Genomic DNA, 12,556 nt, shown 5'->3' on the forward strand with positions numbered 1-12,556 from the left:
AGCGCGCCTCTGAGGTGGGGACATCTCACGAATTTACACATGGAGGTCTGAGACCTGGATCTAAATAGTCATTTAGACTCTGGTCTTTGATGGTCCTCGAGATTATCCTTTCCAGAGGCTCAGCCCCGTGGCTCAGCTGCTGCTGAAACCTATAGACCCACGGCTGTGGATGCTGCCCACTGCCTTGGGACCCTCCGGCAGGCTGTGGCCAGGTGCCTGGAGGCAGTTTTCCTAGGTGGGACATTTCTGCCTTACACTGCAGGTGCGCTTAAGAGTGCAGCTATACCAGACTCAGCATCTATGGGGCAAAAGGCCAGAGGGCTTTTACCGTGAAGATTAGCTCCGGGACAGTGTATAAGGCTTTTTTTCTCATGTTTCTGTATCGTTCCTGCTCTGCAACTGATGCTTTATCCCTGATGTCTTTTTTTTATTCGCCTTGCTGCAGAAAATACTGTGCTGGTTTCTGCTTTGCAGCGATGAATTTTGCCAATGTTGAAAGGTTCAGGTCTGTATCCTGTCAGCCTGAAGCCCAGATTCATGTGTATCGATCCATTGTAATCCTGCGGGGTAATCTCTTTCCCAATACTCAGCAAAACATAATCAGACTCATTTTTTTGGCTGACTCAAGAGAAGAACTTGATTGCTCCAAAGGAATCTGGCTGGTAAAACCCATGCAGACCTGCAGTACTGGGTTGTGGTATTGCATGCTCTGATCCTGCATTTTCCAGTAGGTCAGCCCAGTGGACCTTTTGTTTGAGTAAAACACAGTAAAAAGGCTAGAGTCGAGCCAGAAAATGGCGTTTCTCCCAGATGCTGAGCAGGGACTCGCATGCTTTGGGTGTGAAGTGCCTTGGTACATGTGTGACAAGCTGGAAGGAGATAATAACACTTCAAAGACTGATTGGGAGAAGAGGCAGAAACAGGAAAGCTGATAATGTTTTGCTACCAGTAAAGGCAGCTGTAGGAGGAACACAAAATGAATCCGACTTCTGAAGCGGTGTAGCTATATTAACATGCAAGAGAAAAAAATACATCAATGCAGTTGCTTCATTGTGTATTCCATCAGCAGAAGCTGCAGTCCTACACATGGACAGTCTAAGTATCGTCATCTGCTTTGATAATCTTGCTGTTTCATGGGTTACATTAGTGCCTAAGAGTAATATATTGAGCTTGGATTTCAAAAGGTACAAACTCTGACACAGTAGTACCATTTTTATTCATTTATTTGTATTTTGGAAGATGGAGGAAATACAATTCACTAACCATGAACAAAGTTTGTTAGCACTATGCTTGTTCTTTCCAGCTTCATCTGCAAAGTAAAAATAGCTGAGCAAAAGAATTTTTTAAGCTAACTAGCCTGGTAATATGCAAAAGATGTGGTTGGACACATCTCAGCTTTGAAACATTTTCCACAAAACCCTGCTGCTACTCCAGGCAGTTTTTACATGCGTCATTAACCCACAAGACCCAGCCAACCTGCCCGTTTTCCTCTGGCTGTACCGTGGTGGAGCAGAGACCCGGGATCCCCATCAGCCCCATTAGTGCAGCATTTTCTTCAGCTCTCGTGGAGATCAGTGACATCAGTGCTGTAGCTGGGGGTGAGCTATTGTGAGAGCTTTTAGACCTCTCCTAGGATTTCTCTTCATAATGGCGTGATAATGTAGGGTGGGGAGGAACAGAGGATAAGGAGAAGACTGAGAAGAGGGTCCCATCTGTACCACACATCTGAACATCGTGTCTGGATCTGTTACAGCATCCCATCTCTAGCACAGTGTAGAGACATGGTCCAATTCCACCCCCTTGATTTCAGTAATGAAATTAAATCGTTGTAATCCTCACGTTATTTTCAATTCATATGAATAAGACGGCCCCAGACCTTTCAAAGGCATGTGATGTGCCTTTCTGTGCTGATGTGCTGCTACTTTGTGGCTGAGAGTTGGGAACAGGACAGGAACATCTGTATCTTGGGATCCAAGTCCCTTAACATTTGATTAAATTGGCAGCATGCATAGCTGCTGAAATTACTTTTGCTTCTGCAGAGCCAAATTCTTGGGTGCTCGTTCGTTGCCTGATATGTCTCTGCAGTAGACTTCAGCCTTGGAGAGCTCTGAGACTCAAATCCTCAGTGGTTATCTAAATGCATCTAAATGCTTTTCATTTAAAGGGCAGTTGGGGATAGGAGCCACAGAAGGACTTCAGCACAGAAAGGGATGGTTAATTGCCTCTGGGAACAGGATCTCCAAAGTCTAGACAGAAGAGTTGTGTGAGGAAAGCCCTTGGAAATCCACAGCCAAAACATTTGGACACCTTAAAGTGGTGAGAGACCTGGCTATGAAGGCAATTACTCAGTACCCTTCATTGCCTGTGTCCCTTTGTGGGTTTTGCCTTGGTTGCCTAGAGCCCTTTGGGGGTCTGGACTAGAATAACAATATTCGGATGTGTTTCAGTTCATTAAAGATCTCATCCAATGAACAGTAACTCAGGGAAAAACCTTTGACAGAACTAGAGAGTGTTATGGAAATGCTTTCAGATTTAGCATGATCATAGGCCCAATTCAAAACCCACTGAAGTAATTGGATCATTTGCATCGGCCCATACTGCTAATAATATACATTGTGCTTAGTATTGTAGCAGCTAAGATACAGATGAGAGGAAAGGAGAATTGTGAAAATCACCTGAGTTAAAGTAGATTTTTAAATATATTTAGTGGGGGAAATGCTAGAATCCAAATCTTTTCTCTCCTGAAGGAGTTCCTCAGCCACTAATTTGTTAAGTTTGCTCTCTTTCTGATCCCTTTAATATTAGTTCATACAAGCTGTTCCCAGTTTGGGAACTCATCGTTCCCTGATCTGTACTCTGCTGTAGCCAATGCTTTCTCCTGAGTTGCCCATTCGGCTTGTCTCAGATAGGGGAGGGAAGCCAATGTGGGGTTTCCACGTCCAAGGTGAGACCTTTCAGCAGGGAAGGGGTGTTGCATCATCCCACTGCTGTGATTTTGGAATGCCTGTTTTGTAGGCAAGCACTGAAAACGCTTGTTCAGCCAAAAGTATGTCGAAGATAGCTGGGAAGAGTCCTAGTCTGAGAATTACAAGGACTAGAAGTCTCCCCGCTTAGGACTGTGAAGACTGACTTTGCAATAAAAAACATAATTTAAGCTTAATGATCCCTCTGCTCCCCCAACAGCCAGTGAAGGGACAAGTCTCTGACACCTAATTTGACCGCTTCAGGTGGCTCTTTGGAGAAGCCTCTCTCCATTGACCACAGAGCGATGCATGGCACTGATCCAGGGCGATGCTGTGGCTCTCACACTCCAGGCATTACTGCTCACAGCCCCGTCCTGCTCGGCCTTGCCCTGTCCCTGGTCCCTCCCCACAGATCCCCACCACCCTTGGCGAGGATGCTCTCTGCCAGCCCACGCTGCTCCAGCACTGGGCATGGAGGCAGCTCACAACCTGTCACATACATTTCACTGGCATTGCTCCGGAGAATAAGGGTGAGATGTAACATGAGTAAGAGAGGGACATTGTGCCTTGTCCATTCATAATCCACATGTCCTCAGGAAGTCTTGAAAATGTGTCTTTATCTATTTTAAAGGTGTATCTGTCCTGACCTGCCCTTGAGCTGTGTATTCCCAGGGCAGTCACATCTCTTCCAGAAGAAGGACAAATGTACTGGCTGTGTCTTTTTGTGCTGCTGTGGTTATGCTCTTGTTACAATAGTTCTCAGTTTCGTACAAAGAGGTGCTGGCGGGCACAGGCTGCAGCCCTGCAGGTCACCCTGGTGCCAGAGCGGCACAACCTTCCCAACAGGTCCCGACTGTCACAGCCTGTACATCTCTTCCCCTTCCCATGCCTTAACACATGAAGTGCAAGAGTACAGTACGTTATAGTAAGTTGCAATTATTTTTTCTAAAGGAGAGAATTTAAAAGTATTCTTTTTTCTTATCTCCTCGACTCCTGTGTTTGTACTGCTGGCGGGAGCCCAGACCTTCATCCTCTTGAAAAACTAGTGAGCAGCAACCTGCTCCCCAGTCATCAGAGGCATCCCCCTCAGTGACCAAAATATCGCCACAGCTTTATCTCGTAGTGAAAATACCCACAGCATTCATGTACGGTAGTTGCAAACAGATTTAATGCTGTGGCTCTGCAGAGTGGGAGACCGTATCTGACTGATGATGTACGGAGCTGGGGATAAATCCTCAAGTCTGAACTTGGTCCCTCTATGGAAAAGATTGTGGGTAACAGTTATTACAGCTGTTGAGCAAATACTTCAAAAATACTTCTGAGTATCTGTAAGATGGGGCTTGACCAGAAGCTATCAGCGCCTGGGCTCAAATTTAAGAGGTTTGCCATAAAAAAATGCCAGCCTGAGCTTCTACCAGCAGCCAAACTTTCTGATTCTCAGAGTGCTGATGTTCTCCACTCACAAAGGTGAACTGGGTGCCTAGCAAACTTATTAAAGGGAGGAAAGAAAACCCTAACAAAGTAGATAAAAAGGGTAAGTAACTTCTTCCTAAAGTGTAACAGAAACACTTGTTTAAGGTGTTTCCCATGGGAGCCAACTGCTCGGCTTGTTTCCCCGCGCTGGTCCCTGACGATGCTCATGCTGCTCCTTGCACTGGCTGTGCCCTGCTCGTCCCTCTTCGCTGCTTCAGCCCTTGGCAGCACGTGGCAGTGCTGAGCCCCGACCGGGGCGTCTCAGCTCCTGGGGGAATCGGCAGCTGCTGCTTCCATCTTCTCCAAGCCTGGGATACAGAAGCCCCATACCACCTCCTGCTCTCCCACCTGTGCTGCACTCCAGCTCACACCTCGGTGCTGGAAGCTGTGACCTTACATCAGTGACCAGATCGTCACCTGGGCATGCGTAGGCAGCATGTTCAGCTTTCTGTACACTAATTCTGGTTTTCTCTGTTTTATAGCAGAATTTCCGTTTTAATATCTTAAACATGATAAAACATCGCATGAAAAACAAAGCACCTCTCAGAGGCCTGTCTATAGAGTCTCTCCACCCCATCCCACTAATCAAGGAGAGATCCTTCTTTTTTGGACTCCCCCCCACTACTGGGGAATTTGGGGAAGTGTATTGGTTTTGGTTTTGGTTTTTTCTTTATGTTTTAACCGTATGCTAAAGCTTTAGCCATACACTTTAGCATATGCTGTATGCTTTTTAGATAACTCCCTCCCAAAGATGATCTGAATAGAGTTGGTCATAGAGTTGTCTGTGAGCAGCATCACTTCAAAGATGCTAAAGCATCTGCAGCCAAGCACATAAATATTTCTAGATATTTCATCAGTTTCCCCAGGACTTAAGTACAATTTGTAGATGCTATTCACTAGATATTCTTATTCAAGGACCCTTTGAAAGCCCCCCATGTACCAGAAAGGTGTCCAGAAACACTCTGGGAGCTAAGAATCTGCAAGACAATTTTCTCCTCCAAAATTTAGAAACAGAATAAGAGGGATTTTTTTTCTATTCCTTTTTCCTTTCCTAATTGGTAGTTGTCTGTAGAGGTAACACTTTCTTCACATACCAGCATGTTGATCTAACCAGAAAACGCACAGGCCAAGCAAGAGATGAGACTAGAGAAGCAGAAACAAAGGAGTGACCAGTGTTTGGTCACCCGTGGAACTAACTGCTGTAAAAAGCCCAGGCAGGTATAGTTTGCCTTGATTTTTGGATGAAAAGGGTAAAGCAGGAGATAATGCTGGTGAGTAGAGTGCACTTTTCAGTGGTAGCATTACAGCAGAAAGGAACTAGTGGCTTTCATATGTAGATCGATCACCTGCACAAGGGTTTGCAGAGGAGGTCGAAGGCTGAAGGCACTGGCTTTCTTGTGTTTTTAGCCTCTGAAAAGGCCTGTAGCCTCTGAAAAGTTGTGTTTCTTTACTTGTTTCTGAGGCGTTCACTGAGCTCGTGCCAGAGTGCCATATGAGGCAGACTAAACCACCCTCCTCATATTCCCCCTGCCAAAAATGTGTGTTTGTCTTCCAGAGATCCCTGTCTCCTATTGCCACTTGGCTCAGACTAGTCTTAAAGTAGTTAAAGACTGTGCCTTTACACCTTGCTAAAGCCTCACTGTACTTCAAGAGTCAAATAATGTTTTACCAGAGCTGGCTTCTTTTGCTCTGCAATTGTTTTGGTTTTCTTTTACTCCATTTCTTATTTATGAATCATTTCAAAACAGGCCAATGGAAGTCTTCAAGTAGGTTTTTAAACAAGTATTGGCAATGTTTTTTAGTCGTTCTGAGCTAAAAATAATACAAATCAGCAGGTACAGACTGGAGAAGAGTGCCTTCAGTTCCTAAAGGACCTTTTACTGCATTTGCTCCCTAGAGGGAGGCAAATAGAGAGGAAAAAAAAGAAAAAAAAAAGGCATCATTTCCATTTGTTCACCTTACTAGGCTGTAAATGCCAAGGCTTTGCTCTGAGCAGTGCCATCGCCTTTCTCACTTCAGAAGAGAAAAAGTTGTTCTCTTGTCTGTGATGAAAAATTTAGAAGGATTCTTTTCTCCCTGCTACGTGAGGTTAACGGTATGACTGACACAAGAGGTAGGCACAGCTTGCTTATGCTCCTCTGATGGGAGGCTGAATGATATGTTCGTGTTTCATAGAATCATGGAATCATAGAACGGTTTGGGTTGGAAGGGATCTTTAAAGGTCATCTAGTCCAACCCCCCTGCAATGACCAGGGACATCTTCAACTAGATCGGGTTGCTCAGAGCCCCGTCCAACCTGACCTTGAATGTTTCCAGGGATGGGGCATCTACCACCTCTCTGGGCAACCTGTGCCAGTGTTTCACCACCCTCATTGTAAAAAATTTCTTCCTTATATCTAGACTAAATTTACCCTCTTTTAATTTAAAGCCATTCCCCCTTGTCCTGTCGCAACAGGCTCTGCTAAAAAGTTTGCCGCATCTTTCTTACAAGCCCCCTTTAAGTACTGAAAGGCCGCAATAAGGTCTCCTCAAAGCCTTTTTTTCTCCAGGCTGAATAACCCCAACTCTCTCAGCCTTTCTTCATAGGAGAGGCATTCCATCCCCAAAAATAATTCTGTTTCCCCAAGAATAATTTAGAAATGGTCTTCGGCATCTCCAGCCACTGACCCCTCCTGATCCCCCACTTCGTTCTTGGGCTCTTGAGTATTTTTGGGTGTCTGCCACTTAGCCATTTTTGTAGGTGAGCCTCTTCATTGTAGTTTAGTTCTGTGGTCCCACCAGTACATTCGTACCATTTCTCAGTCTGGATCATAGGAGGAAGCACCTGAATGTGTTTTGTTTCTCTGGATGGTGAAAAGGACAATCCCAATTCCCTCTGGCTGCTTGCCTTTCTGTTACAGACTGTGGACTGAGAGTCACAGAAATACCGATTGGGCCGCATCCTCAGCAACAGTCAGCTCTTAACTGAAATGCTTGGAAGACTGTAAAATTTTGAAGTATTTTGTTTCGTAACCTACACGTCACAGGACAGTGATCAGTACAGATTTAAAAAGCAAGAGATTATTCTAATTGTCTTTTCAGCTTTGAACAGCCAGCAAGCTCCTAAGAAATAGGAGGGGGGGGGCAGTGGAGAGCCGGTGGAGCAAGGGCACAATAGCCACTTCTTAACTTCCCACCAGTGATCTGCAGAAGCGTACATATATTTATACACACATACACGTAAAAATAAATATCACCTACGTTAACATCTCCAGTTGATACAGAAGTTGGGGGAAGGGTAGATCATGAAGAAGAGAAGGCAATGAGCAGGATTTTCAATAACCTGCAAATAACGTTCAGGTTTTGGATAACATTCATATAACTTTGTACTGACACAGGTGAACCTAGACTTGTGAGCCAAAGAGCCTTCCCGCGGAGGAAGCTCTTTTTGCTTTGACAAAAGGTTGAGGTTTGCACTAGAAGAGCAATTCAGCAAGGTCTGGTAGTCACTGCAGTCCTGAGTTGTATCAGAGAATCTATATATCTTTGTATGTGTTTATGAGCTGTCCTGGTTTCAGCTGGGATAGAGTTAATTTTCTTCTTAGTAGCTGGTATAGTGCTGTGTTCCGGATTTAGTATGAGAATAATGTTGATAACACACTGATGTTTTAGTTGTTGCTAAGTAGTGCTTACATCAGTTAAGGACTTTTCAGTTTCTTATGCTCTGCCAGCGAGAAGCTGGGAGGGACCATAGCCAGGACAGCTGACCCAAAATGGCCAAAGGGATATTCCATACCATATGACGTCATGTTTAGTATATAAACTGGGGGCTTGGCCAGGGGGCAGCGATCGCTGCTCGGGGACTGGCTGCACATCAGTCGGTGGGTGGTGAGCAATTGCATTGTGCATCACTTATTTTGTATATTCTTTTGTCATTATTATTATTATTATTATTATTTTCCCTTCCTTTCCTGTCCTATTAAAGTGTCTTTATCTCAACCCACTCCTATTAAACTGTCTTTATCTCAACCCACAAATTTTACTTCTTTTTTTCAATTCTCTCCCCCATCCCACTGCGGGGGGGAGTGAGTAAACGGCTGTGTGGTGTTTAGCTGCCTGCCGGGTTAAACCACAAGAGTCATATGTATAGTCCTGTACCAGCTACTAAGAAGAAAATTAACTCTATCCCAGCCGAAACCAGGATACGAGCCCAATCATGCTTACCATACCAGAGTCCAAAAATTCTTCAAGGTCAAAAACCAGAAAGCACAGAAAGAGCTGCAACAGTACCTTGAGGTATTTACAGCTCCATCAGTTTGGATTACCAAAACAGAAACAGGGGCTGGGTTGAGTAGAGGCACATAAGTTACATTTTCAGGAGGAGACAGTACCAAATGCCTCTTTCAGCTATTGGAGAAGGGGTGTAGAAGCAGCAGGTGGATGCTGACCCATTCAAAGCCAAATGAGAAAATAGCAACTTCAACAGCAATGTTAACCTGGACAAAATACCACTGGAATGGGTACAGCGTCCCTCTCTCTCAATGCCTCCGCAACATGTTCAAATATCTTCTCAAAAAGATACTTGGGAACTGAGATGGGCGTATTTGATAGCTCTTCTGGGATAATACAGAGATTTGCATCCCTTTGGGGGTAATTCACAGCAGGGCAATACTTTGAATGGATGGAAGTGGGCAAAATTTAAGGAAGATTCTGTATTGACTATAATGCCACTGAGCCAGAGAAGAGATTGTATAGCAATCATACCTCTACAGCAACGCAAAGGTTATCTGGAATTGTGTCTGAAAAGTGTCAGAGAAAACAGTAAGTAAGGAAACTTTCAGGTTAGGACCCCTTTGGCAATGCAGCAGTGGCTCCTGACATAACCCATGTGGCCACAAATCTGTTGCAAGCAGCAGACTCTGCACTAAGTTTTGCATTTTTTAGGGCAAGATACAGTATCCAAATGGTCATTTGGTCTCCTCAAAGGAAAAGCAGCAAAGGCTTGCCATATTCTACATCTGTATTTAGTCAGACAATTAGTAGCACCCATTTCTGTATACGCTGTGAAATCCCTAAGATCCTCCGTGAAATCTGAGTGTGTTGTTCAAGAGCTTTTACAGCTGACCGCAGCAACCATCAGCCTGCAGTGAAGGCTCTGGACAGGGAAATGGAAAATTGTAAAATGCAGATCCACTTCCTTGGCTGCCACTGAAGTCTTTCCTTCAAACTTACATTATTAAATGCAATACTTACTAAGAATTGGAATTTAAAAAAGCATAAAATGAGATGACTCTTAGATTGGGAGTAATGCACATTGATATTTTAGCAGCATGAAAACCTCCATGAAATTGTGCTAAGAATATAGAAACAAACATTACTTGTGTTTAATCCCTTCACTGCAATGGGACTTCAGCACTGGTTTAAAACTCCCTTTCTTAGGAGGTATGTTTTCTTGAGTCTGGGCCACAGAAAGAACAACTACTATCTCAAATGTCTTAAATCAAACATTACTTTAGGGGAAAAAATATCACCTGAAAACCTACATGTTATGGTTATTTAAAATATTTTGTTAAGCTACAGTCAGTTGCAGTGTTCACTGATAATGGATATTAAACATGACAAGCATTGTTCTTTAACTGAATCTCAGTTCTCATCTTACGTACTTGTATTATGTTGGTTGGCAGAAGAGAACATATGTTCCTGGTTTTTTATGCTATGTGTGGCTTATGGGTTTTTTTTAATAAATAAAGTTACATAACAACAAGTCCACACATCTACTTGGTTGCAACATGTCAAGGGCTGGTTACTCCCAGGCAGAAAAAATGCTTCTAAAATGCACTTTGGTTGCTGTATTTCATAGTCAGAGAATATTCATAGAATCTCCCATTTACACCCAGCTTCATTTTAAGGTTCAACTAATTAATTAGGCTTTAAATTAGGGTTAAATATATTTGTAATATGGTTTGCAGTAAGCTACGAGATTTTTGTAGAAATGAGTTTTTAATAACCATTACACTGTAACTGTTACAGAAGCTTACATTGCATATCTTCAGTTTCACACAAAGCCCACCAGCAACTCCTCATAAATGCCTCACTTCAGTATTTTGCAGGCAGGTACATAGCTCGCTCCCTCGTGTTGCCCACAGTTCTATTTATTATTTTATTTTGCAGTTCTTCCCATATGGAGATGCTTCAAAGTTTGCCCAGCACGCCTTCCGAACCTTTGATAAAAACGGAGATGGGACCATTGACTTCAGAGAGTTCATTTGTGCACTGTCCATCACCTCTCGCGGCAGTTTTGAGCAAAAGCTGAACTGGGCCTTCAACATGTACGACCTGGATGGCGATGGTAAAATTACAAGAGTGGAAATGCTGGAAATTATAGAGGTGAGATCAATATGACACTGAAAAATAACGTCTGAACATTAGTAAAATTTGATTACTTGTTCACATACCGTTTAGATTTTAAGCACACAAGAGGCTGTACTGGATTATTAAAAACATACATTACATACATTCATCCTATACTGACTCATACCTAACTGATGCAAGCACACTAACGTTTTAATAGATGTAATCTTTGAGAATTGCAGAGAGTACATATGTGCACATAAGCTTTTAAATATCAAGAGGTAATTTTTTTTTTCTGATGAACGGATTAACCATAAGAACAGCACAGCAAAGGATTTACAAAGCCCATCTCAAAATCACTTGACACCCATGAAATTACTGGTTTGTAACTCAAGTAACTGAAACCTTACTGGAGATTAACTTTAGATGATTACAGAAATTTGCAGGGATAACAACACACTATTTTAAGTGAGCTCTCACAGATGGGCTTTAAGATGACCACAGCATGTAACAGGAAGGATAAAGTTTACCACCCTCATCATCTGCTGGCTACTCACCACAGTAGTTAATACCAGATTTTGCTCATATGTAGACATAAAAAGCTATTAAAAGGTGATGACTTCTGAAACTGATTATTCAGAATTTGTGTGAAATATTTCAGTGGAGTGACTAAAAGCCAAATAAACAGTTGATCCAGAGAATAGGTTACAGAGAATAGTTTTGCACTGTGAAACAGAAAGCCAAAGAAATTCATTCCAGGATGCAAAATGCAACCACCAAAATAAATCTACATCTAAAGAAAGTAAAAACACATTCTTCCTTGTTTTAAGTATATGGACATCAGATTCTAAGAAAAAAAAAAATCTTTAGGGAAACCGACAGTCATTTCATTGTTGGAATATCTTCCCAGAATTTGATCACATTGAAAAATCAGGTTAATTTGTGTGCTGAATTTTCTATTTGATTTCTTCCCAAAGGCCATCTACAAAATGGTGGGCACTGTGATAATGATGAAAATGAATGAGGATGGTCTGACGCCTGAGCAACGGGTAGACAAGATCTTCAGTAAGATGGATAAGAACAAAGACGACCAGATCACACTGGATGAATTCAAAGAAGCTGCAAAGAGTGATCCTTCCATTGTATTACTCCTGCAGTGTGACATTCAAAAATGAGCTTGTGTACAATGCGTCATAGACTGCACAGAAATTTAATGTTCCATTCAGTTTGCAGCTATTTCCACACACACAAAAATTTGCTTGGACTACCTATAAATGGACTTGCTTCTTGTGTTTGAAACACTTGTGTGCATGAGAATGTCATTTGCTAAAGAATTTTAAAAGTATATATTATAAAAATAAACTGCCACAACGTGATGTGTGCAATGTCATTTCATAACAACCCTATTCCTCTGAAGCCTGTGCAGCAGTCCTGTGCTGCAGTGAATTATATTATTTATTGTTCATGTTTTACTGATGCTAGCTTTGTGTCTCCTAGACTGAGTAATGTTAGTGACACTGAATTCCCATGGTAATGTTAACTGTTTATTATAAATCATGTCACCATTCTGCTGTAAAGTAGTACTGGACAGACAGAGGGGAAGAGTTCCTCAGCTCTTAAGTCTGATCCACACATGTGCTTGTATTGTCAGTGGATATAAATGTACTTCATTTGCATGCCTTTTAGGTTTGCCTTAATTCTTACCTCATTTGCATCCCTTCAATCTGGAAAGAGCTATGTCAGAGGAATGCAGTATAAAAAAAAAAAGAAAATTCTGCTAAAATGATCCC

The 12,556-nt window shown here is 42.6% G+C and overlaps 1 protein-coding gene across 1 annotated transcript; it reads left to right on the forward strand.

Annotated features, from left to right (window-relative positions):
• Window positions 1-10,586: 10,586 nt before the first annotated feature.
• On the forward strand, window positions 10,587-12,523 carry LOC104083695 (visinin-like protein 1; the record flags this gene model as incomplete). Its single annotated transcript, XM_009587265.1, has 2 exons — window positions 10,587-10,802; window positions 11,744-12,523. Coding segments are annotated over 2 exons (414 nt in total), but the record flags the coding sequence as incomplete, so codon positions are not given.
• Between the last annotated feature and the right edge of the window lie 33 nt (window positions 12,524-12,556).

Source organism: Fulmarus glacialis, unplaced genomic scaffold (genome assembly GCF_000690835.1).
Source record: "Fulmarus glacialis isolate BGI_N327 unplaced genomic scaffold, ASM69083v1 scaffold34961, whole genome shotgun sequence".
Taxonomy (NCBI): domain Eukaryota; kingdom Metazoa; phylum Chordata; class Aves; order Procellariiformes; family Procellariidae; genus Fulmarus; species Fulmarus glacialis.